Below are 26828 nucleotides of genomic sequence, written 5' to 3'. Positions count from 1 at the left end.
AGGGCTTACTAACAGACCTCAGTTTAGAACAAGCCTTACTACCAAGCATTACCACCTCTCCCTGGGCAGTGTAAAAAGAGAACCTTGAGCATAATGAGGAGAGTAGCCTATTAAAGAGACACTATTCCAAGAGGGAGAATGGAAGTAGATTATCTTGTTACCTAAAACCATGGAAAGTGGGTTCAAAAGCAATCCGTGTTAGGAACAGGAGATGTCTACAGAAAGGGAAGCTGGGCGATTTATTTTCCAGTTGGCAGTCTGTTTGGCCAGCATACCAGGGCTACCTGAACCATAGAGAATTGGAGAGCATGGTGGAAGAAGGGGGAGCTGTGAAGCTATCTGCCCCATTATTTGACATGTCACAGGTGGATGACCTTCCAAAGGGTCAACAGACAGGAGAAAAGTTGCTGAATTCTAGCTGTCTTTCCAGAATTCATCAAGCAGACTGACCGACAGGAAAGGGACCTCAGTTTTTGACAACTTTTGGAGGGATTAAGGAAGTAGGAACACGTGCTCGCTTTGGCAGCACATATACTAAAAAAGGAAGTAGAAACACATCAAGAACTATACATTAGGAAGGGAAGGACTTTGGAAACCCTCCGAAGAACCTACATATGAGAGGACCAACAACATGCCTGCCCCCAAAACACAGTAATGATTACCTTGAACCAAATAAATGAGGACAACTAACCAGTCAGAGAACTCAACCTCATCACAGGCAGTTAAATAGGAAGAATTTACCCTTGTTTCCTTCCTTCTACCTTGCTAAACATGATAGAAAAACTCCTGGCCAGAAGCTAGAATAAGAAGTCAATTCTGTGTAGAATGAAGGGGGGAAAAAGCTTTGAATTTAGTTTAAAATTAAGATTTTGAAACAAAACAAGACTACTCTAATAATTAAAAGTGACTGAAACCTTCTGTAATCCAGCCAACATATTACTAAGGTACCTGTTATTAATTACTTACAACGAAGTACTATAAAACATAATTACACCATAATATAGTGAAGAAGAGCAGTAAATTAGAAATGTATACCCAAATAAATTGAAACTCGCTAACAAATAGAGTTCTCTATTCCCATGCCCTCATCTTCTTATAGAATAAGGGCAGCCAGATTGTCATTATTTGATGTCTCATTTTCTCTCCCTTGCCTAGATTATACTGTGGTTGCGCACTCAGGATATTACACCTTTTGGTATCCCTTAGAGAAGCACAATAAAAGAAATAAAAATACTTGAAAAAACAATCTGAAGTCAGAATCCTCAAAGCGTCTCTAGTCTCTCCTTTGCAATGCATGGGTTCAGATACGGCAGGGTGCTTCTGTGTATACTACCCAGGATGACTGTAGGGCCTTCATAAATAAGCAGTGACTGGTGGAGTAGAAATGTGGTAACATAACCACTCAGAGAGAGACCCCTGGAACTATTCAGCAGTGTGAAATATGGAGGAGATTCATCCCAAAGGCAGATTTAAGATACCTAGAATTAGACAACAGTAGAGGGCCGGGGGGTGATTTTATAGGTCACCATGGACGACATCATTTGTACTATCTCCATAATAACTTGCACCAAATTCCACTAGAAGGGGCAATATAGGAAGTCAAAGGGGTGGGAAAGAGAACTATTAAATTAAAATAAATTAGGAAATTAACAGGCAGATTATGAAATAAATAAAAACTCAAATCAGATTGTTAAAACAAAAACAAACAAACAAAAACAGCTGTAGCTTGTGGGAAGAGCATCCTTCCACATTTCACCAGAGTAACACTAACAACGCTATACGATGACATTCATTTCCTGGGTTGTGCCACCATAAGGCAACAACAAATCCTGCAGCCTGCATGAAAGTCAGCCCACCTCACCAGAAATGTCAGCATAAAGAGATTTTAGAAAATAACAGAGCACAGACTAGCACAAAAAAACACATTTGATAAAAACCTGTTAAAATGAGAAGGAATGGTGGAACAGGAAGACTTTCAGGAACATCAAAGAGAATGTGAATTACTCTGAAGATCCTGCAAGAAAAGGAATTTCATAGATTACATGGACAGGGATTTGAAAAAAGAATACTTTTATGATACTTCCCTTTATTATTTATAATAATAAATTATATATAGATATAGATATAGATATATAGATATAGCCTGGGGATTCAACAGAATCAAAATGGTAAGCCATTTTGATTCTGTTGAATCCCCAGGCTACTTGTGGTCTGGAAGATTTAACAACTTAAAGTTAATATCAATGGTTGAAAAGTTAGCATTTGTGTTTTAACTGGGACTTTCAATATCTTAGACCAAAGTCATAAGCAACAGGAATTTCAGGTACCACTACAGGGAGAAAGAGAGCCTTTTGAGAATGGGCTGTATATTTATAAAATTCATAACAATATTGGCAGCCAAGCACCATCCAGTGAAATGCTATTCTTCTATAAAGCTGATATTCCTGACCAGTGTTATCAACGGAAATATTTTGAGTTTTTCTTTATTTATTTTCTTCATTTTTTTACAGTCATCAGTGAATCTGAGCTGATCCAACACATGACTCAAACCTTGTGACTACTGACTAAATGAAATGATAGCCTAATGATCTTCAGGTCATACTGCTCTGATTTTTTGGGGAGAGGGAGTGGTAAATCTTACATGAAATTTCTTACAGCCAACAAATAAAATAAATTTGGCAAGTTGTTTCAGAATATTCCAGCTGAGTATTTCATTGTTATGAAACCTAAGTGGAAACCCTAAAGCGGTAACTTCTCCATTTTGAATATTTTGTTTGGGGAAAAAAAAAAAAAGGAGGGTGAATTTGCCACCATAGGATTAGTATAAAAGCTGAAATTTACTGCATTCAAAACTAAGCATCGCTTCTTGGTTGGGAATTGAAGATATCTTTGAATTATAGTACTCTTCGGAAATTTAATAAGGACTTGGACTAGGATGCCTTATGTAGCTTGACTAAAGACAGCACAACTGCAAAGCAAATAACGTGCACTTTCAGCCCTCAGCAACCTGGGAAATAAGCACAGACAACATATTCAAGGGCTTAAAAATTTAACTGTGGCAAGTTTACTACAGCAAAATAGAGAAGAAAACAGCTGATCCCATGGTAAGCAAGTAGAAGGCAATGTAGGGTACAATTAAGACCAGGAGCAAAGCTAATCACCATTACTATTTGTTTAATCCATTCACTCTGAGCAAAGGTAGCTACAACAAGGGAACTGTTTTCTCTATTCAGGTGTCTAGAGAATTCAGGGGTTTCCAGCACAAAGACCCATCACTTGAAGGGCAATGTGACAGAGGATTCAGAGAGATTGGTTGGCTAATGGACAGGGGAATAAATTCTCCTAGAACGCTCCTTGTTCAAACCATTGGAAATGGAGGCGCCCTTCAGATCATCTGTATGCCTGTTTCTTTTTTCCATTTTCAATTTATAATAACAATAACGACCTAGACATAGGACATTTCCTGGGCTTTAATGACTGTCTGAGGTTAATGGCCCTCAACTACACCTCAGGCCATCAACCCCTCCCAGCTGGTCATTAATCTCCAGGAAATATCCTGTTCCAGGGTCATTATTGTTTCAATATCAACTATACCTTAAAAGCTTTATGGATTCTGCAAATACAGAGCTCTTGCCAATAGAGGTTATAAAACCTGTTTAGAATTCTGAAATTATCTTGAATTTGACCTCTCAGAGATGTTTTGTTAAAAACTAAAATCAGCTTAGGAAAACATTCACTTTATTTTTGTTTATTTACATTTTTATAGGAAAAAGGTCTACGAAATGACAAGGACCCAAACAAAAATCAATAAGTACCAGAAGAAAAAGATCGAATTTAAAGGTGACCACCCTCTCTCCTGAACTGTAGCACAACTCACTCTTCGAGAACACTATGTTATCTGTGAAACAGCTCCCAAAAATGCTTTATGTGTTTGGCACCAAACTATCCCATGCATAGAATTTTCAAACTACATCCTCATTATAAAATCTCATTTTTCACTTTCATAAAAAAAACCCAATTTATACATTAATATTATTATAACAAGCATTCCATCCACAGTAGCATATTCCACAGGAAGAGAAGCTGCTGAAACAGGAGTAAAACAAAAATTCTGGAAAGGACAGCTATTAAGATTCTGATTTGGCAGTAACGCAGAGGATGGTTGTACAAAAAGCATTAAGATCTAGAGAGCCAGTATAAAGACAAAAGAGGGGGACAAGGCAGGTGAACCAAGGAAACCCAACCAATGGTAATAGCAGTACAATCCAGTAAGCAGGCAGACTATAAAGACCTGAGCACTAGTGCAGGCAGAACCTTGGAGAACTGTGGAAACTTTGGATTGGCCCAGCTTTGAGGAAGAATTTAGGGTCAGAGATCCGTGCATCAGGTTCCAACAAAAATAGTCTAATTGCAGGATAAATCAGTACTGTGTTCCCAGGTAGGCTTGTGACAGAATTCCAAACCCTAAAACTAAGGAATAAAATAGGACACCGGTCTTGGGAATGAGGTACTAGCTCAGTTACCAAGCTGCAGTACAAAGTCAGAGAAAACAGGAATGGGGACTGGCTAGATTCTACATGAGTTAGATTCCTAAGATCAGTGAAAGGAGTGGTTCTGCAGACTGGCACAGAATTGAATCTTGGAGCTGTCAGGCTATGGAGGAAAAAGTCAAATAGGTCACACACAGCTATCCACTCGACTATCCCATTTTGAAAAGGAAGAAGAAGAAAAAACTTGTTCTTGAAATAACATTTGCGATTTTATTCTAAATCATGTAAGTGTGGAAACTTCAAGGTATCAGGACTCAAAGCAGGGCACAGAAGAAAAGAATCACTTTCCAGAACTTTCTAAATTAACTTTTAATCAAGGGGAAATGACTCATTTAACTAAAAAAATGGAATTTTTCATTATTGTTTTCCTACTTAGATGCTATTCTAACACTTTCTGTAAGGGCCAGTGTTGATATACTAATTGGAACTGGAATATTTTAACAGTAAAATCAGGAAAGCATAAGACAAAAAAATGAACTTGAAACAGACCCTGAGGTAAGGACTGGAGTATAAATAGTTTACCTGGAGAACTTCTTAGATGATTCTTAATCTCTTCACCTACTTTTAGAACTAATGTAGAGCCAAGATTGGAGGAAAGATTCCTTCAGAGCGCTGCGCTGCGCTGTGTCTATAACCACAATGGGGTATAGAACTCCCCCTAGCCTAGTGAGATGTGAATTCAAAGGGAAGGATGGGAGGGCTGCTTCTCTCTTTGCCTCAAGATAAGTGAGGTAGGCTGAATGATGACCCCCTCCCCCAAACACACCCATGTCCCCATCTTCTGTGTGTATGTTACCTCACATAACAACTGGTCTTTGCAGATGTGTTTAAGGATCTTGAAATGGCGATATTATCCTGGACCAGGAATTATTAATCAAGGACCTTGTAAGAGGGAGGCAAGAAGGTCAGAGTGAGAGCAGACAATGTGATCACAGAAGCCAAAGTCAGAAAATCAGAGAGATTTCACGATTCTACACCTCTGGCTTTCCAGAAGAAAGAAGGGGCCATGAGCCTAGGAATGCAGATGGCCTTCAGAAGCTGGAAAAGGCAAGAAAAGGAATTCTTCCCCCAGAGCCTCCAGAGGAAAGTAACCTTGCCAACACCTTGATTTTAACCATTGAGAGCCATGTCAGACTTCTGCCTCTAGGACTACACAATATTAAATTTGTATTGTGGTAAGCCACAAAGTTTGTGGGGATTTACTTTACCGATGATAGGAAATGAATGCAAGAAAAGGGTTTTCAGGAGCCTATTAGGAGATCTTCCTAGGTGTCCTCGAATACACAGGGAATACTGGAGAGCACTGTCAGAGAGTCATCTACAAAATCTAAGGGCATGATACAGTTTAGCTAACTGCTTTGACAGCAGACTAAACAAGTGGGAGCTGCCCTGTGTTCCAGATCCTATTTAGACAAAGAATATGTGAGTATGTCTGCCTGCACCAAATTGTCTTAGGTCTCATTCATGAGAGCCACCTGCAAGTCCAGCTCCAAGGACGTGCTCTGTCACTGGCTTAAAATTCTTAAATTTTGAGATATGGCCCTATATTCTCAGAGTTCTACACAAAGTGAACTCAGTTCACTATGTTCTACAAATTATATAGCCAGTCCCAGCCACCCAGGAGAGCAAGTGATCAACAAAGAGAAGCTGGCAGGATGACAAAAGTCTGAGTGGCTGAAGAAGATGCAAATGAATGACTCAATTAGACATGCATGCAATTGTCCAGGTAAGAGCTAGAGTTCCCAATTATGTCATGAGAGTGGTTAGGCAACCTCCAACAACTTCTTAAGAACTTCCACAAGAGAGAGCATCAGGTCTAAACTTCAAGTAAGCCCCATGAGACAAGGTTGCGGTGCCTAACAGAATTAGTCAAGTATGGACTTTAAAGTCTCCTTTCCTCCTTTACCTGGTCTGAATTGTAGCCAACATGGTGGAAAGGAGAGGTAGATATGCTCCCTGTGGAAAGAGATTAAGTCAACAAGCCCATTCCCAGTGCAGTCTTTCTACCCATAGTAGGCTTCAGCGGCCAGAGGGCAGAAACCTCCACTCCACACCAAGGGCAGAGTTGTTATTATGACTTGTTACTGGATCCTTTGATTACTGAACTGAAACATCATTTTGTGACTGAAAGCAACCAGAAAATTCTCAGGATCATCACAGTTCCATTTATGGGAAGAAGAATTAGCCCCAGTGAAAACAATGTGAATAAACAAGGAGAGGCCAAACCATCTACAGACTGCAGATATTCAAAGCAATGGCTATGAGTTACAGTGAGGAGTTATGGACAAAAACCCTCTCATTACAGGTGTGATAAGACTCTATTCACCAAGAAGATTTAATATCACCTTTATAAGCCAAACAGAAAATAATATAAAGGGGAAAAAACTCCAATATACAATTTCCAGCGGGGGAAAAAATGCATGATAAAAACCTGAGTTTCCATTCCAAATAGAAACAAAGTAAAATATCTCCCCTGAGATGTCTGATCCTAAAGTACAGTATAGAAAGCACTGGGGCCTTCTTCTTCCCATCCATCCTTTACCGCTCCAGAATTATCTTTCTCAAATACAATGACCATGTCACTCTTTTACGTAAGAGTCTCTAATGTCTCTGGAGGTGCCTCCAGATGAAGCCCAACATCCTGAGCAACTATGCAGGGCTCCTCAGCTGACCTCACTATCCCTTTCCTGCAATGCCACATACATTCTTAGAGCACTCATTCCCAAACTTTAGTCACTCACATTCTACCTTCACAATGTTTGCTACGTTCCTCTTTCTGCAGAACAACTGTCTACTTAATATTTTTCTTTAAACCAAGTAGTTTTTACCCAATAAATCTATTCTCATTTAAAGCAATGTTTCAAATCAAGTTTTAGTGTACTACTTGTACCTTTACTAAATATTTAACTATTACTACTTAAAATTTATTTTTAAAATCAAAAATGTTATCTCCATGTTCCACCCACATAAAACTATCAGTTACACAACTAATAATTCATGTACCACACACTGGAATGTGCTACTTCAGACAGAAACTACAGTGAATTTTCACCACTCACTGAGCATACTGTGCCTTTTAACCTGTTATTGCCTCCTCTTAGAGGATCTTTTCCAATTCTCTATAAAGTTACTCCCTTCCTACAGGACTCAATCCAAAATGCACCTTTCCTTTGAAGATTCCCTAACTCATAAAGTGAGATGCTCCCCATCGGAATCCCAAAGCAATTTTTAGCTGTCTATAACATTTATCACACTGTAGTGCCTCATACAACTGAGTATTCGAGTCCTCTTTGGGACACCCTGTTATCTACCTAGATACTCAGAAAAATATCTGCTAAATAAATGAAGAATGAAGAACTATATAGCCAAAGTTAAGCTAAATATAAGGCATTCATAGTATAAATATTCCAGCATAATATTACTTCTGTTAAGTTAAAGATATCCTAACACCTCAATGTACGAAAGACTTCTCTATAATGATCAAAGGGGACCAATCAGCAAGTTTAAAGTTGTTCCCAGTACATGGCAGACAGAACACAGAAGAAACGAGAAGGGAGTATAAAATTACACTAGATTTCAGTGTAACATTTCTACAAGTTAGGTTGCAGAGGCTCTAGTTATCCCTTTTTGGAATCCTCCATTTAGTGATTGCTTCCTAACTGCGAACTACAGAAGCAAATTTAAAGTAAAGCAAAGAGTTATTAAAGCAGAGATCAAGTATGGTTACCTCTGAAATGACCTCAGTGAAAACAAAAATCATGTCACTAGCAGGTAAGACACCCTGAACACCTGCTAGTCCCTAATACCAGGTGTACAATTGAGGAAATGTCCTCTTCCTATTATATTTTCCTAGGTTTACAGAGGAATGAACCAGAAAATGTTGAGAGGCATGGCCTCAGGTTTGGCAGATTTCTTAAAATCTTTTTTTAATTCCAATAAGACAATTAACCTCTCCTGTCTTTATTCTCCTCATCTGTAAAATAAAAAGCCATTGACTGATACACTAATGAAAAGACATTCAAAACTGGTAAAAATATAAGTGTAATATATACTTTGATATTATTTTATACCTGACAAAAGACAATGACTATACATATGTGTTCTTTCAAGTGTTGTTATTTAGGGAGAGGGAGAACAACCTGAACATTCATAAATTTGGTCCCAGTTAAGACTTCATATAGATTGATTTGTGCCCCCCTCCAATATTCATATGTTGAAATCTAAATACCTAATACCTCGGAATGTGACTTTATTTGGAGCCAGGGTCTTTAAAGAAGTAATAAACTTTAAATGAGGTCATTAGGTTGGACCCTAATCCTATACGACTGGTGTCCTTATAAGAGGAGATTAGGACACAGACACACACAGAGGGATGACCAAGTGAGGACAGAGAGAGAAAAGAGCCATCTAAGCCAAGAAAAGAGGCCTCAGGCGAAACACCCTTGCCAGCACTTTGTTCAGGATTCATAGCCTCCAGAATTGTGAGAAAATAAATTTCTGTTGTTTAAGCCACCCAGTCTGTGGTAGTACCTCTCATGACAGCTCTAAAAAGTTAATATAGGTACCCTCCTGGTGTTCAAGAGAAAATAGGTATGCAAAAAGATAAATAGTATGGTAAGAAAGGTATGATGAAGCAGATTATGAATATTATCAACTCAACAGAATTTTATGCAGCAATTAAAAATATAATTATAGAAAGTATGTAGCAACCTGGGAGAAGTTCATGAAAAGGCAAAATATATCTATTCTACGATAACTATAAAAGACGGTTTGTTAACAGGCAAAAAAAAAAAAAAATAGAAGAAAACTTGGAAAAAATACAAGGCTTTTGCTGAAGTGAGATCCTTGATGAACTTTCATTTTTAGTTCGTTATTGCTGTTGTAATAGCAATGGTGCAATAAATTTAGAAAGATTTAGTTTCAAAAGAAAATACATGACTTTTTATCAATTTAAACTACCACAGTTTACTGGATATTAAATAATGACAACATTAACTACTGGTACATTTTCTCTCTCTCTCTCTCTCTCTCTCTCTCTTTTCGCTTCACATTTCAATTTAGTTCAAGTTACTGCTTTTGAGAAAGCTATTCTGAGAAGTCTTCTGAAAGGAAATTCAAAGATTTTATGAGCCTAAAGACTGTACAGAAATAGTCACTAAAAATAAGTAAGGACATAAGGAAAATAGTATACTTGATTCTGTATTTGAAAACTGATCTAAAATGAGGTCCTAGAGCCTTGCCTGGCTATGAGCCTCAAAATCAGGCTCATTTATAAAAATACCAGAGAAGACTTTGCCAAAGTAAAGTAAGGACAACTGAAGTGAGCAGAAGAAATATGTCTCTATCCCTGTGAGGCAGCAGAAAGGACCAGAGCCCGGGCAGGTTATCAGGGACTCTTGTATCTGACCGGGGCCCTCGCAGCAGAAGGGTGAAGCCCCAGGAAAAAGAGTCCAAATGTCCAGCCTGTGGAAAGAGGGTGTCTACACAGCAGACTTCCACATAAAGGCTACTCCATCCCCGGCAAGACTGCAGGAAACCCTGCATCTCTCCCCCACTCTTCTGTGTAGGGCAGGTGTGGCATGGAAAAGTTAACAAGGTGGAAACAGCTGTACTGGGTGTTAATCAAAAGCCACCTCCCAAATAGCAGGAAAGCTTATATCAAGGACCTTAATTTGCCCCCAAGGCCCTGTTTTTACTTTGATTTAGCAGGACAGGTCTCACTAATGGCAATCTGTTGTCTTCATCCCACAGAAGGCTCCAAGCTTGAGGTTCTGCTGCTCCTACGGGCTTGCCTTTGGTAGCCCCTCAAGGAGAAAACCTCCCCAGGAAGGAGATAGATAGAGCTTTATTTTTATCCCAGTTAAAGTCTCTATCCAATACATTAATCGCTACAATAACCTTGGTCCAGGGCATTTCCTGAAGAAGCTATAACCAGCTGGGGTTAATGAACTCTCCCTACCATTAATTCCTAGGAGAGGCCATTGGCCTGAATTGTTACTTAATTACTCTTCTGTGTACAGCTTCATAAAGCAATGAAATGCCTTCTTTCAGGAAGAAGGGAGATGGTAATGGGGGTCATCAGAGGCCATTAATTTTACAAATAGTTTGTTAGAAACTACAGTATGTTAAGAAGTCACTCTGGCCCACAAATCAACTCAATGCAGTCCTTATTAAGTCAAGATCTGAAACTTCCAGGTTTCCGTGACTAGCGCACACACAAAAAGTTACAAATTGTATAGAATCTGGCCAAAATGTACCTACCAGATAAGATAATTTACTCATTTATTTTGTTGCTTGTCCCATCTCTCCGACACACATAACCTAGAATGTAAACTCCATAAAAGCAGGTGCTTCAGGCTATTTTGTTCACTCTGTCTCACTAGTACTTAGAAGAGTGCCTGGCAAAAATAGGTGCTCCTTCAACGTTTCAGTGTTTGTTGAATGAATGAGTAGTGAATTGGCCACTTTATGGGATTGGGATACTGGTGTTAGGACCCAGAGCTCCCACATGAGTCACATTTGAACAAGGAAAGTGCTCAGTCTGCCGGAGGAATACAGACAGAGGCTATTCCTTCAAACTGTCTAGAAATCAGATCCACTGAAAGTACCACCACCAAAGGGAAGACTCAGTCATGAAACATGTACCCATCTAGGCTCTGAACTTGGCACAAATGATGAGAAACCATTGCTACCCACCCTACTGTGACATACTGCCCCACCCATCCTATGTCAATAGCAGACTCATGACCCAATGGAAGGTTCTGAGATTCTATTGGATGGTTCCAGTGGGGAAAGATTAAACTCTTCAGAAGCTAACAGACTAGGGCAGAATCAAGAAGATCACATTAGAAGGGAGGTAGAGTTTATTGGAGAAAAGGAGGCAACTAAGTACCAGAATAAGCCACATTATTTACTACTGCTTATTTTTTCTGAGTCCTATTTAATACTAGAGATCTTAATATCTGGAGATCCTTGCAGAAGCCAGGCGAGAAAGCAAAGAGATTATTTTTCAGGGCAGTTATGCACATGTATCCATGCCCATGGTGTGTTAAGAGAAGCAGCTGGGCATAGAGAGAAAAAAGAGATTTAAGAACAGTTGATGACCTCTGTTGATTCTTATTGCCATGTATACATTTCCAAAGGATTTTGTGTTGGTGAATCATCTCAGCACTAGCAGGATATATATTGAATTTTCCAGCATTATCCCTCTATCTTCACCATATCCTTACTGAAGCATAATCCTATCATGCACAGAAGACTCAGAAGGCTAAGTTTTGTTATGTCCAAAATGTAGGAGTGGGAGGGAGGAAACCAGTTAACTTAATTTTATTCCTATCTTTTGGGACTCTCAGCCAGTTACTGTGTTTTATAAATGGACCTGTTTCCCCTGATCTATTAGATACACCTCTGCTGGTATTTTAGGGAATCTACAATGGAAGGACACAAGAACACTCAGCTAGATTATGAGTAAGTAGTCATGATTATGCAAAGCCACATCTAAGAACCAAGGTATGAAGCATGACTGCTGTTGATTCCTTTCTTCATCTTCTAGTCTCCCTCTTTCCTTCAGCTCCTATCCATCCATCCCTCACCGCTCTCCGTCCCAAGCACCCCATTGCCCTCCTGAAGTGATAGCCATTGCAAATCCCCCTCCAAACCAGCCCTTCCAAGGTAGAACTTTTCTATTCCAAAATCATCCCTCATCCCTACTCAAAACAAAAGTCTCTCTGCCTCACTATCTTATTTCTAGTTAATTATTTTAGAGAGAAACCAATTACTTAAGTGCCACAAAAGAAAATGAAAAATTTATTGAGAGGTTCCCATGTGCCAGATAACTTTCTAGACTATGATAGCATTAAGTTACTATTATTTCATTCAAATTTACTTCAAAAAAGATGTCTGCATTCATGAATGTGAATGCCTGGATTACTTCTGTATGCTCAATGAAGTGACTCCCATAGTAGATTCTCAAGCTTTACAGCAGGCAGTGGAGAAGTTTTCAGATGGGGGAGGTGGGAAAAGACCAAGCCCTAACTGGTGGTGGAAACTTCTTGTGGCTCTGCATAGAGCAGGGTCCAAGCATAAATTATGTACCTGCTACCCAAATAGAAGTACTTGATAAAAGTGTATAGCATTGTGAACAATTTGAAAAACCACTCCCTCCAATGCAAAAGGCTATTTAAGGAAGCAAAACTTCTCTTGGAACCAAAGTGGAGATGCACTACAATCCTGAGCACTTTGGCTGAGAAAGGCTGGGTAAAACCACCCTTGCTGAGTTAAGAATTATTGAAACAAATTGTAGAGCATAATTAAGAAATTAAGAATTAATATTAATTATATTTTTAATTAATAATTAAGAAATTAAGAAATGCAATTTCCTAAATATAAAAAAGGAAAAGTACACTACCAGAAATAGCCAGGCTAATGACTTACATGTCTTCTAGATATCCTCTTTGGTCCAAAGGTTATTGATCTTAAGATAACTGGCCTTTGTCCATTTGGGGGGCTGAGTTTATAGGTCAGAGAAAGTGGAAATCTTAAGATTGGTCCAGTCAAAGAGGAACATTAACAGTTTGAACATGGACCTTGAAAGGGATATGCAGAGAATAGATGAAGCAAATCAAGAACTTCTTCTCAAAATCCACGAGAAAGAAAATGAGATTCAGAGGTGAGTGTTGGGGCTTCATGAGGGACGTTCCTAACCCAAAGAACTGGGTGGAGGAAATGAAACACAATTGAATTTTCCAGCTTACTCTGGGGACCTGTATCTTATATATGAAAAGAGTTTCTTCTTCATTCTTTGGTGTTTGTCTTTGTCTCAAACCCTGAAATATAGCAATTTTCAAAAAGAATCCTAAAAGAATGAGTGATGCTTACCTGAGCTGAAAGAACACTGGAGTGTTTGATGTGGAAATCATGGGAATCTTGCTTGTCTTATCTTTAAAGTGATTCTGATCCTAAGGTTCCAGGAAAGAAAGGATTTCCAACTTGATTTTTGTATTTATTATCATTGAGTACCCTTAAAACTGACACATGCTTTACCAGTTCGAAGGCTGTCATTCCTCATAGTGTGTGTTTATGTTATACAGGCTGGAAAGTGAGATCACCCAGACCAGAGACTTGGCTGAAGATGAGGAGTGGGAGAAGGAGAATTGCACCACAGTAGAGAGGGAAAAAGCCTTGCAGGAGCTGGAAGAAGAAACAGCCAGACTCGTAAGTAAAAAGTAGGAAGAGCAATTTGATAGGTTTGATTCCTCAGCACTGTCAGGTAAAATAGTCTCCCCTTTTTACATACAAAGAATAGTCAACTCCAAAGTCAGGGCAGATTGTGTTCTTCCATGGGAAGGAGATGTGTGGAGGGTAGGGTTTCTCTGGTAAAATTATTATTAGGAAGGCCTACATGTGGACATCTCAATCCCTGGTAAGTTGGTGTGTCCATACTGAGATCAAACCACAGGTCCTTCACCTGCCATTATGCAGGAAGGTACAGTTACTGCAGGAAAACATCTCTGGGGTGAAATGGAGAACAATCAACTGAATAAAAACAGATAATGGTGTGCAGATGCACACTTATACTCTACTTATACTCTGCTTCTTTTTCTCAACAGGACAGGAAGAATGAGACTCTGGTCCACAGTATAGCAGAACTTCAAAGAAAGGTGGGGAGGAGCTCTCATGTTCCTGGGTATCCCCCAGTCAACAAAGAGGCAAGGGAGGGGAAAAGATCATGCAGAATCCCACATGTCAGCGAGACCTGTGCTGGGGATGGCTGCTACTCCTGCTCCGCTCTCCTGAGGCTGAACCGCATGAGCTAAGTGCCATGGCTTTGGGCTGCAAATGCCCGGTGAAAGGAGTGCATAGGGTATTCCAGGTAGTCCATGATCCTATGGCTTCCTCATTCTATCACAAGAAATGGATCCCAATGGACAATCTGTTGAAGGGATGGACTGGGACCCTTATGGTGAGAGGTTAATTTTACTTTCACTAGAGACTTTTAAAATACTTAATGCCAAAAAGTTACCTCTTCTTTGTCCAGGTATTCCCTCTACCTCAACTCCTGGTCAAAATACAGTGGGCTTCTTTATGATTACCATACTTTCTGACCCATGCCTGGAGCCCTGAGTAATCCAGCCTGGAATAGGGGGTTCAGGGAAGTACTCCTACTTTGAGCAGACTCTACTTGGTGGTCAAAACTAATGAGAAAATACTGTTACACTGAAAAGAAATAAAAAATTTAAAAAATAATAATAATAAATTTTAAAAAAATAAAAATAAAATAAAAAACTAATGAGAAGATGGAGGTAGAACAAAGATGTTCCCAAATATACCAAGTATCCACCAAGAGACCATTTCCTGGCAGCTTCAATCAAGGCCAAGTTATTGGCCCCACATACCAGAGAATATCTTTGTCCTCCATATTTTTTAATTTGATATATTTTTTACTTGAAATCTATTTTTTCTAATTGAACCCACAGCTTACAAGAAAATCACATAAGGCAACCAAGTGTGAACAAGAAAAAACAAAGGGATCCCCAGAAGAGTCAAAGGTAAACAAAAAAGCAATCTCGAATGGGTTTGGGCTACATGACCAGAAAACAAGCCTTCAAGTGGAAACAACTGTCAAAGTTAGGACAAATTCTTTGTAGTTTCAGCCATGCCAGTCTTAAGCCTTGGCTGCTAAGTGCTGAATTCTCCTCTGCCCTTAGTAAGGAATTTCAGTCTGAAGCCATATATTTTTGTTCTTTTTCCATAAAAAAAAGCAGAATACAAATGCACAAATACATAATAATATTAGAGGCAGCTGAAGTCCCTCATTTAAATCCTGGCCCCAGAGGTACTTAGAGGATATGAGAAGGTGGGCAATTTAATCAGTCCCTCCCAGCCTCGGTTTGAAAATTGAATGAAATTGTATATACAAAATATTCTCTTTTTTGGAGTTCTAAAACATTAAAGGCTCACGATTTTAAGGTGATTATTTAAAAGTCTGGCTGAAGCACATGTATGAATTCATAGGCAGAGTTTGGATTTGTAAATCTACTGTGTGCTAGGTAATTTACACATCCTGTCATTGACTCCCATCCAGAAAAGGATTCAGTCAGTTGGTCCCTCAAGTACAGAGTGACCTCTGCTAAGTGCATCACAGAGTGTTTAGCATTTCCTTAGTTGTGTTCCAGAGCTAAGAACATGAGCACAACCACAACCCATCTGATCAAAGATACAAGATTTAGACTTTTTTATTCAGAGAGCAGATAAAATTCTTACTTGATCATTTCTGTAGGATTATCTCTTTGTCCTTGCCTCCCTAATCTCTCTTTTTCTTCTTTTTTAAATATAATTATTACTATTATTATTATTATTTAATAATCTCTATATCCAACATGGGACTCAAACTCATGACCCTGCGATCAAGAGTTGCATGTTCTTTTGACTGAGCCAGCCAGGTGCCCCTGGTTTCTTTTTCTTAAACTGAGAGTTATTTTTATATATTTAAGAACAAATAAAGAGAGAATTCTTCAGTATAAAGATAAAAATTGTGTTTTACTACCTAACAGTATAATATACAATGGACTTTTAAACAGACTGTCCCTATTTCTCAATCTTTCTTGCTTCTTAAATCCACATTTAAGTCCATACTTAAGCCTATACTGTATGCATGAAGCCTCCAAAGATATGGACACACTGAAAATAGAAAATGAAAGAAGAAAGCATTACTGCCCTATGTTCTGTTGGACAAATCAGTGTTGATAGCAATAAAAAAAAAGGAAGTCCAAAGCCACCAAGTAAGCTTGCTTGGGCACGCCCATCCAGGAAACTTATTTGGGAAGAAAGAAATCAGGACTCTGTATGTATCTCAGGAATAAATTGGAACTAAGACTATAAAGGAATATGAAGTTCCTTGACTACCCTTGCCATAACTCTGCAATAATCAGGAGATTAATTTTCTTCCTTCTTCTGCCCAAAATGTGTTTTGCTAATGTAAGCCTGCAAGAATCTAGTGGTAACACTTTTAAGTCTGGCTATACTGGCCACGTCAGGTGAGCTGATTCCAATAGACTCTAGATAGAAAGTTCCCAGCACAACAATGGCCATTTTTTTCCTGGCAGTGCTTGGCCCAGCCCTAAAACATTCCAGAGTATTATCAACCCTTTGAATTACTCCCTTCTGCCCACCTATTTTGTAGAATTCTCAGGTGGCATCTCTAATTCTATGAAATATACATCATCTCTGTTGCTTCTGTTCCTCCTGCATGCCGGTGATCAGCTCAGTAGTTAATAGGATGCCTACCTCAACAACCTGTGACTCAGACCACTGTCTTTAAAATACAGCCCTTAGGGATGCCTGGGTGGCTCAGTTGGTTGGACAACTGCCTTCGGCTCAGGTCATGATCCCGGAGTCCCAGGATCGAGTCCCGCATCAGGCTCCCAGCTCCATGGGGAGTCTGCTTCTCCCTCTGACCTTCTCCTCTCTCATGCTCTTTCTCACTGCCTCTCTCAAATAAATAAACAAAATCTTTAAAAAAAAAAAAAAAAAGATTAAAATACAGCCCTTAGGGTTGCCTGGGTGGCTCAGCATCTGACCCTTGGTTTCAGTTCAGGTCATGATCTCAGGGTCCTGGGATCAAGCCCACGTGTCAGACTCCAGGCTGAACATGTAATCTGCTTGAGGATTCTCTCTCTCTCTCCTTCTCTGTCCCTCCCTCTATGCTCACTCACTCTCTGTCTCTCTCTCTGAAATAAATAAACAAATCTTTAAAATACAGCCCTTACCAAGTGAAAGTCAGAGAAAAACAAATACCATACGATTTCATTCATATGTTGAATTTAAGAAACAAAGCAAAGAAACATACGGGAGGGGGGGAAAAGAGAGGGAAACAAACCATAAGAGGCTCTTAACAACAGAGAACAAACTGAGGGCTAATGAAAGGGAAGTAGGTAGGGACTGGGCTAGATGGTTGATGGGCATTAAGGAGGACACTTTTTATGAAGATCACTGGGTCTTGTATGTAAGTGATGTACCACTAAATTCTACTCCTGAAACCAACAGTATTGCACTGCATGTTAACTAACTAAAATTTAAATAAAATTTTGGAAAAAAATAAATAAAAATTTTCTGTTTTAAATACAATAAAATAAGTAAAATACAGTCCTTGGCACATTTGGTTATTTGGTCCTAGATGTAACTGCCTGAAGAGGAAAGGAACTGTGAGAAGAGTCCAAACATGAAATAATGGTAGCTAGATGAGAGTGGGAACAACAGAACTGAAAAGGGAACGGAGGAAAGACTGCAGTATGTCCCCTCTGCTGATACGATATATCCCAAATGCATCTATTCCTTTCTATCTACTAGTGCTATAACTACCACCCTTTTGAAAAACACTCTAAACCCTCACCTGGATGCTAAAGCAGCCTCTTAACTGATCCTCTTGCTTTTACACTTACCCCTAAACAATACGTTTCACACACAGAAAGAACTCTTCTTTAGAAAGAAAACAAACCAAATTGTGTCTTTACAACTTCAAACTCTCCCCTGGCTTCTCACTGCAATTAAAATAAAGAATCAAACTCTCTAGAAGCTATAAACCCCTATGTAATCTCATACATGACTACCTTTCCCCACCTCGCTTCATTCTAAACAAATCTCCCCTAGGTTCCCACCACATAGCTTCTTCGAATATGCCAAACTTGTGCTATTTCACTCTCTTGGTCCTTGCCGTAATCTCTGCATGGGAAATATATCTTCCAGTACTCCATTTGGCTAATATTTACCATTTAAATTCAAAGTCAAGAGTCATCTCACCTCAAGTTTGAATCCCCTCCAATAAAAAGACATCTGAAATTGGTCCTGAGGCACTTGACCGACCTGTAAGATAACCTTGAAGATCCCTTTTCAGAATGGAACCCGCTTTTGCCTGGCTGAGTTACCAGTCTCCTTCGCTTTCTATAGGTCAAGTTACAACAGCTGGAAGCTTCCTGTGCAGACCAAGAGAAAGAGCTAGCCAAGGTAATGACAATAACTTCAATGCTACTTCTCTCAAAGGAAGGAAATCTTGATCCTTGGTCACACCGTTTGAAGGAATGTACTAGACTGTGTGAATACAGTCCCCCAGATCACCTTCTCTGTAACATTTTTATAGGATACCTTCCATAATCTGTATCAATAAATTAGTATCTATTTTTCTCCCAACTGTCCCCAAATAATTCTCTTTGGGACCATAAAGAATAGCCTGTTTATCCTTTAAAAAATATGAGTTTATATGTACAGAAATACATATTTAGAACAACTAGAAAAGCACATTTAGGGCCTAGAACCTACGAGGCACCAAGTACACTACTGTTCTTATAGCAATTTACTGAACAAAATTTAAGACTGAATTTTGGCTTCCCAGGTAATGGAAGACTATGCATTTGTGGCTCAGCTCTGTGAGGACCAGGCCCTCTGCATAAAGGTACAGTTTCTCAATAAAGGGATAGCAGTGGGTTTGTTAGGGTACAGAATGAAATGAAACCAGGCTTTTTAAAGAACACTGCAACAACATTAATTCTTCAAGGGGCATTACAAAGGCTTTTAGGGAGGATGACACTCTACCACCAGAATCATTCTATTAGTGCCCTAGTCTCACAAGTTATGTGCTCTTAAATTAATAAGGAGCACTTTTTCAATTTATAATCCTGAAAACCACAGGCACCTGCCCAGTGGTGAAGTGCAGTGAGACATCTGGAGTAGTGAAAGTAGTCCTTCTCTCAGGACTTGGAGAGGAGACACAATGGCAGTGGGAATACCAACCACCCACATGGCAATGTAGTGAAAACGTGCTTCATATGATTAGAAAGAGCATAAAGCTTCTGGCTAATAACTGTGGTTTCTTTTATTTCCCTTTGAAGAAGTACCAGGAAACACTGAGGAAAATAGAAGAAGAACTAGAGACTCGGTTCCTTGAAAGAGAAGTGTGAGCTTTGGCAAACAAAGGAACATCCTGGTTTTAGTGGTAACTCCATCTCAGCCTGGGTCAGAGCAAACTTTTCTCTGACCAATTCCTATTCGGAATTGAGTGAGCCTCAATACCATATAACCTTCCCCTCTCTTAGCAAGCTGGTTGATCCCCACAAACCACACCCATACCAAAATGCAGGTCCTCCCATCTTTCTTAAAAGACTGCAAAACCACACCTTCCTTCATAATTTTATCACATTACCAGTTATTTGGGTTTATATTAAAGGCATTAACACATGCTGTAAAAAGGGTTATGGGTCTGGCACCTTGATAAAGAAAGGCATTCCTTAAATTTTATCAAAAAGGTCTTAAAATTAATATTACCTTTACTTCCCCAAAATATATAGAAACTCAACCATATGGAATAGACATGAAACTAATCTGTAGATACAAACTAGGGCTATCATAGTAAGAAACCAAATTATATACTATATGAAACTATGAACATTAAAAATTAGAAATAATAGAGAAAAGCCCCCTCCAAAAAAACTAATCCTTGATTTTGTCAAAAGAGTCCTAACAGTGAGAAACTAAAGCCAAAAACCTCTTTCATTTCCTGACCCTCTTTAGAATTTAAATCTTAAATCAGTTGGGAAGCATTTCCATTTGTTAAATATTTTAGAATCTTGGGATCAAGAAAAAAAGACCTAAACTGCACATAGCCTCTAAGTAAACTCAGTCCACACTGTGACCTGGAGGCTAGAATACCAGGACTTGGAGGTCCCTGCCCTTAAAGAACACCTTCAAGTCTCCTGAGATCCTTCCTGAACATTAAGTGTGGCTTTATTGCTAAGCCAAGATTTTAGAATGGGGCTGCCCAGTGGAACTTTCTGTGCTATCCAGTATGTAGCCACTAGTCACCTACTGAGTACTTGAAAGATGACTATTGTGACTGAAGAACTTATTTTTTTTATTGTCATTAAATGTAAACAGTTACATATAGTCACTGGCTATAATAGTGGACAGTATAGCTTTAGAATATAAAACTGTTTTTAAATACCAATGATGTAGTATGAATATTTGTATGTACTTTATTCAGTCCCTATCTTGGTTCTTTTTCCCCTAGTTCAAAAGTCTTGAGCATGAATTTTGTAAGAAAAGAGTCTAACAGCCAAAATCGTAAGGTAAGCATTACATTCCACCTTCAGCTTCTCTCAGTGTCAATGCCTTCAAGGGAGTTTCCAAAACACTATCAGCCACCAAACACATACCAATTTTCCCATGTGCATTTTCTAAGATTCCAAGAATAGTATCAGACATAATTCTAAAGCATTCCAACCCTAAATACACAAACAAAGAAGATGCTATGGAACAATGATCTTCCCTTTCTTAGCACCATCCAAATAATGTGTTCTCAAAGAAACTAGCCTAAGACCTCACAGAGTTCCGGATGGAAGCAAGAAGGAACATTAACTGAGGATATGCTGTATGGAGAGGAAGCCAACACAGGACACATATACCACTTCTCCCATCTCCCAGAATCACAGTGCTCTTTCCTGGTGATCCCAACATGGTCCCAAATCTCTCACTACACAGAGCACCAGGGCATCCATCACCAGCTAATCTAACCCATGAGATAAAAAATGAGAAGTAGGGGCACCTGGATGGCTCAGTGGGTTAAGCCTCTGCCTTCGGCTCAGGTCATGATGTAGGGTCCTAGGATCAAGCCCCACATCAGGCTCTCTGCTCAGCGGGGAGCCTGCTTCCCCCCTCTCTCTCTGCCTGCCTCTCTGCCTACTTGTGATCTCTGTCTGTCAAATAAATAAATAAAATCTTTTTTAAAAAAAAATGAGAAGTCATTACTTATGATACAGCTTCAGTGTCTGTTCATGTTTAACACCATGGTGCCATTAGCATACATGCAGAGATCTAAAGGACACAGAGTTGGATGTAGAGCACCACACCTCTTGGCCTGCTTGTGGCAGCAAGTACGTAGGGCAAAAAGATAAAACATTTGTTAGACTTTAATTTTGTAATTTATATTGGCTTTAGAGCCAGAATTGACATTCACCAGAAATTTTATCATTGGATATATGGTCTTCATAATGTCAGAAAACAAAAAGTCATCTCTGCCTAAAAAGCAAATATCCACAACCATTGTCCCTGGGGTCATCCAGATGTTAGGATATATATTAGACCACATTCACAGTGACCATGGTTCCCACTGGGAAGTCATGGGTCACTCTGGTTCCAACCTTGTATATTATACAAGTCATTCTTGTATAATATACAAGATATAATATACAAGTCCCAACCTTACATACTATACAACAAACAAAAACAACAAAAACAAAACTCCTAAAATTAACTGGACCCCACCTCTCTAGAACCAAGCTTTCCATGCTCCCTGATATATCCTACCATCTGTCCACCAATGACTCATCAAAGCATCCCTTCTCACCAACTATTGGAGAAAAAGCAGAGTTGTTGTCTTCATCAAGATTACCAAAGTTCCATGATGGTTTGATGACCTATGATGTTTGAGCAATCTTTACAGAGTCCACCTGAGCAACCGACCAGTTGACATGCTGCTCAAGTTACAGAACCAAATTTGTAACCCAAAAAGTTTCTTTCTAATTCTAATTCTGTGAGCATCATTTTCACAATTTTAAAATGTGACTGTAATTCCTCTTCATTTTTTATCTCACAAGGAAGCTAAAAGGAAAATGAAATAACTGAGAAAATATTTTGGAAGAGAGATGCCACAGAAATCCAGGATATATCCTCATCTTTACATTTTTATAGCTCTGAAAACTTCTCTTAGAATATATTTATATGGTTTTCATAGCTTATAAACTTTTTTAAGGGTTACGGATTAAGCAGGAGGTAAAAGGAGAGTTGAAAGAGCCCTGAATGTAGATTTGGAGGACCCAGGTTCCAAGCCTGGTCCTGTCACTTATTAGCTGTATGACACATCTTACGTTTTTATGCCTCCATTTATTCCTACCAATAAATAAATAAAGTGATACAAAATTACACACACACACACACACACACACGTGGTTGTCTTAAAAATTCCATGTTATGTATATTAAAAATTGTTAAGACACTATCTAAATATAACATTAACTAATAGCTCACTGAATATTATTTGATAGGGATGATAACTCCCAGAAATTGCTTATTTATTCATGTCCTTTATTCTCCCAGGATCATTCTCTACAAAAGAAGGGAACACGGTTCTGCAAAAGGTAGGTAAATATGTTTGAGTAAATCTCCTGGAAAACTGGGAGTTCCACTTAGCCATCCTGGAAATAATAAAAATAAAAATGAAAATAATAAACTCTAGACAAGGAGACCTTTGTATACACATGTACTCCCAGAGTGAAGTCAAAAAACTAGTGTCATTGATGACTATGTTTCTCAGTTCTAATGTATGACTTCCTTGTCCAAAGGCAATTCCTAATCTCAACTTTCCAGTTTCAGAAGTGAATAGCCTAGTAGTAATCAGAAACAGGAATTTTGTCGCCTGAGAGAAATATGGCAAACTGATACTCCCTCTTCCCTTTAACAATCTGAATTGATGGATCTGGTTCTCCAAAAACATCAGTAGATTATGAATGGGAAGATCCTTTTGTGGTTTATAGGATGATGAATGGGGTTTTCACACTATTATGTCAGATGTGCCTCCCCCTGATATTGTAAAATGTCAACATGTTACATTAGAAATAGTAGAGAACTTGTAAATGCACATATACCCCCAGCCTAATAGTAAATAAGAGAAAACAATGATTGTGAAAGAGAATCATACCCAACAGTACCCAGCCCATAATAATTGTTCAAAAATACTTGTTAAACTGAGTAAGAGCTCAAGATTCAAACAACGAAATGGATATTAGTCCTGAGGGAATCAGTATGATAGCAAAATAAACTGGCATTCGATGAAACCCTTGCATTTCCAAAAAAGGTCAGATTATGTTCAATATAATGTGTTTAAGAAGGCACAGAGAGACATATATTCAAAGTGGTATGAAATATTATTTAGAAAGAGTTCCATCAAAATGGCTAACAAAATTACTGGTGCTTAACTATCACCTCCAGTTGTCTGGAAAATTTGCTTATGGGGGATACCCCCTCATACCAGATAAGTGAAGTGTTACATATTTGGCTATCCTGAAATACAATGTTCCCAGAACAGCTAGCAGAATTTCCTTAAAACTCCCAGGCTGCCTTAGCCTATAATTTGACACCAGTGCCTCGCATGGAACTGCCCAGGTGGGCTCCCAGGATAGGAACTGTTTGCCTTGAAAGAGTTGGTATCCCAAAGAGAATCTGGCAACATCCTAAAAGTCTAGCTCAACACAACAAACTAAAAAGGTCTCTCCTCTTGCTCTGTTCCAGTATCCTATGGGGCACTGGTATATTGGGTACTCACTCAAGAAATAAGAAAGCTGGATTATTCCTAAGATTTCTGTGGGAATGTCATCCCAGAACTTTTTCATGAATAGTGTATTTAGCTTCAAGGAGAATACTAGGAAGAGGTTTGTAAACTGTTTCTCATTTTAATTCTGACCAAGATGCTGTACTATAATGAACCCTGACTCCTGTCACCAAGATCAATTCTAGAGAAAAACTTCAGGAAACTGGTGGGGAGGGGGCTGTTTTTCACTGGGAGGTAGGTAGTGAATTTGTTCTGCAGCAGGCAGCAGACCAGCATAGCTCGATTAGGGTAATACAGGAAAGGAAAAAGTAGAGATTCACTTGTGCAAATCAGAGTAAAATCACAAGGCCAAAATAATTCATCCGTTTAAAAAGAAATCAGGACCACCACAGAGGAATTTATAAAAATTAGGAAACATTAAAAGTAACATGAATGAAAGAAGAGAAATACCATGATCATGGATAGAAGGCCATAATATCATAAATATATCAATTCTCTTCAAATAGGACTTAGTTCAGTTCTACCCAAACTGCCCTAAAGGTTTTCATTACATTAAATACAGTTATTCTAAAATATACTCTATATAGAAGAATAGAGTCAAAAACAACCTGGATAATTTTTAAAAAGAGCAAGGAGTGGGGAATATGCGTTCCCAGATATCAGGACTTACCATGAAGCTGCAGTAATTACAATAGAGTGATACTGCCACAAGAATAGGAAAATCAATCAATGAAAATAGGAGCAGTGCATATATAGAACTTCAATATGTGATGTATGACAGTGATTACATGCCAGAGAGGAAAGGAAAAATTGTTCAATAAACATGGTAGGGGGAAAAAGGTAGTTATCCAGATGAGGAAAAAATGAGATTGGATCACTACTATATAGAATATTTAAAAAGCGAGGCCAGATGTATTAAGGACTAAATGTCAAAAAAAAAAAATTAAAATTTGGCATCAGTTATCTACTGCCACATAACAAATGGTCCCAAAACTTAGTGGCTTCAAGCAATAAACATTTATATGACAGTTTCTATAGATTAGGAATCTGAGCCACTTAGCTGGGTAGTTCTAGTCCATGGTCTATTACCAGGTTGCAATTAAGATGTTGGCCAAAGTTAATGTCAGTGGAAGGCTTGGCTAGGCTGGGGGATCTAGTTCCTCCATAGCTTACTCACATCTGGCAACTTTTGCAGCTTGTTGGCAGGTCTCACTCTTCCTCACATGGAGCTCTCCACAGGGCTGCTTGTGTATCCTCACAGCATGACAGCTGGCTTCCTCCTAAGAGTAAGGAGCAAACTGCAATGTCTTTAGTATGTAATCCAGGAAGCCACAAACTTCCATGATACTCTATTCTTTAGAAACCAACTCATTAAGTCCCGGCCACATGCTGAGAAAGAAGAGTCTCTTGAAGGGCATGATACCAAAGAATGTGTGGACATATTCTAAACTATCATAAAGTGTTAGTAGAAAATAGGAGCATCTTTTAGGCCTTGGTGTAGGGAATTGTTCTTAAATAAGACCAAAAAGCATTGATTCTAATTAAAAATTGATAAACTAGACGTTATTAAAATTAATAACTTTTGTTCTTCAACACCTTAGAGCAAGTAAACATTTTAAAGTAGAGAGAAGATATTCACAGTACACATAGTGGAAAAGGATTGATATCAAGAACATATAAAGAACTTCTACAACTCAGTAAGACTAAACCAAACAACCTAATAGATAAATGGGCAAGAGGAAACACATAAGACCTGTGAACAGATGTTCAGCATCATTGTTCATCAAGGAAATGCAAATTAAGACCATTACTTTACACCCATTTGGCAAAATTTTTAAAATCTGATGTTATCAAGTGTTGGAAAAAATATGGACTCACAGAAACACATACCCTGCTGATGGTTACAAATTGTTGCCAATGCTTTGGAAAAGAGGATGGCAAAACAGAAACGAAAATAAAACAAAAGATAAAAAAAACAAGATAATTTCAGATAGTAATAAATGTTCAAAGAAAATAAAACATGGTAATGGAAGAAAGAGTAACAGGCAAGCCAGCATATGGGAAGGAGCTGCCTTTGCAAGGCCTTGTTGGTAATAAAGACAACAGTCTGAATAGCAAGAAGGAGCAATGCATGCATTTAGGAATGTTTTATTTTGTTCCTGGTTTTCTAACCTCTGGTTAACAGTTTCTAACTTTCTCTTTTCAGGATTTTTCAACATGTCTTTTTCACCACCCTATTTTTCATCAGACTGCTGGGCTACTTGTTTTTCCATATAAGTTTTATAAATCCAGATCTCCTTATCAACATACTGCCCAAGATACTGAACAGGGACATCCTGTGGAAGCTAAGATGCTTCCTCTTTCCATCTCTCACACTTGAGACAGAGGACATGTTACCTCACTGATCCCCAAGAAATATCCTTGAGCAAAAAAAGACAAGTGGTGTCTGAGTCTGTAGACTAAGAGACGGGCGGGGTTCGTGGAGGGAAAAGGTTTTCTTCAGTTTTCCCTTGAGGTCTGTCTACTTGATCACCTTCTCTTTCCATGTTGCCTTTCCAAGACTGACCTTGCCTGGGAAAAAGCTCTGTCAATAGATTTCTAGGACTACAGATAAGCTAAATGTACCAGATAGTAAACAAACTAGACCATTTTTAGAATAATGTCATAGATGTTAAGCAAAGTTAGAGTTGACCAATTTTTCTAGAAAAATCTTTAAAATCTGAAAGACTGGATCCCTGCCTGCAATGCAAAAGATTGCTCACTACTTACATTAGAATTATTTGCTTACAAATGACCTGAACTTAAACTAATTTATAAATTCACAGGAAAAAAAAAAAAAAAAGGCGGGGGCTTGTATATTGCCTCGTGCAACTAAAAATCTGAGGTTCCCAGCATGGCTGGATCCA

At 38.7% G+C, this 26828-nt stretch overlaps 1 protein-coding gene and 1 non-coding gene across 2 annotated transcripts; both read left to right on the top strand.

Annotated features, from left to right (window-relative positions):
* Positions 1–11982: 11982 nt before the first annotated feature.
* Positions 11983–26327, top strand: TMCO5A (transmembrane and coiled-coil domains 5A). Its single transcript, XM_044229741.1, is given in 13 exon segments — positions 11983–12017; positions 12103–12194; positions 12197–12221; positions 13069–13218; positions 13640–13763; positions 14159–14209; positions 15026–15097; positions 18495–18551; positions 18937–18996; positions 19433–19497; positions 20608–20665; positions 22692–22732; positions 26129–26327. Coding segments are annotated over 13 exon segments (1029 nt in total).
* On the top strand, positions 23110–23210 carry LOC122894754. The gene has a single exon (XR_006381825.1). It is a non-coding gene; the product is annotated as a small nucleolar RNA U13 (small nucleolar RNA).
* Positions 26328–26828: the final 501 nt, after the last annotated feature.

This window comes from Neovison vison, chromosome 13 (assembly GCF_020171115.1).
Source record: "Neovison vison isolate M4711 chromosome 13, ASM_NN_V1, whole genome shotgun sequence".
Taxonomy (NCBI): domain Eukaryota; kingdom Metazoa; phylum Chordata; class Mammalia; order Carnivora; family Mustelidae; genus Neogale; species Neogale vison.
The sequence above is the reverse complement of the archived record's forward strand: the minus strand, read 5'-3'. Positions and strand labels throughout refer to the sequence as shown.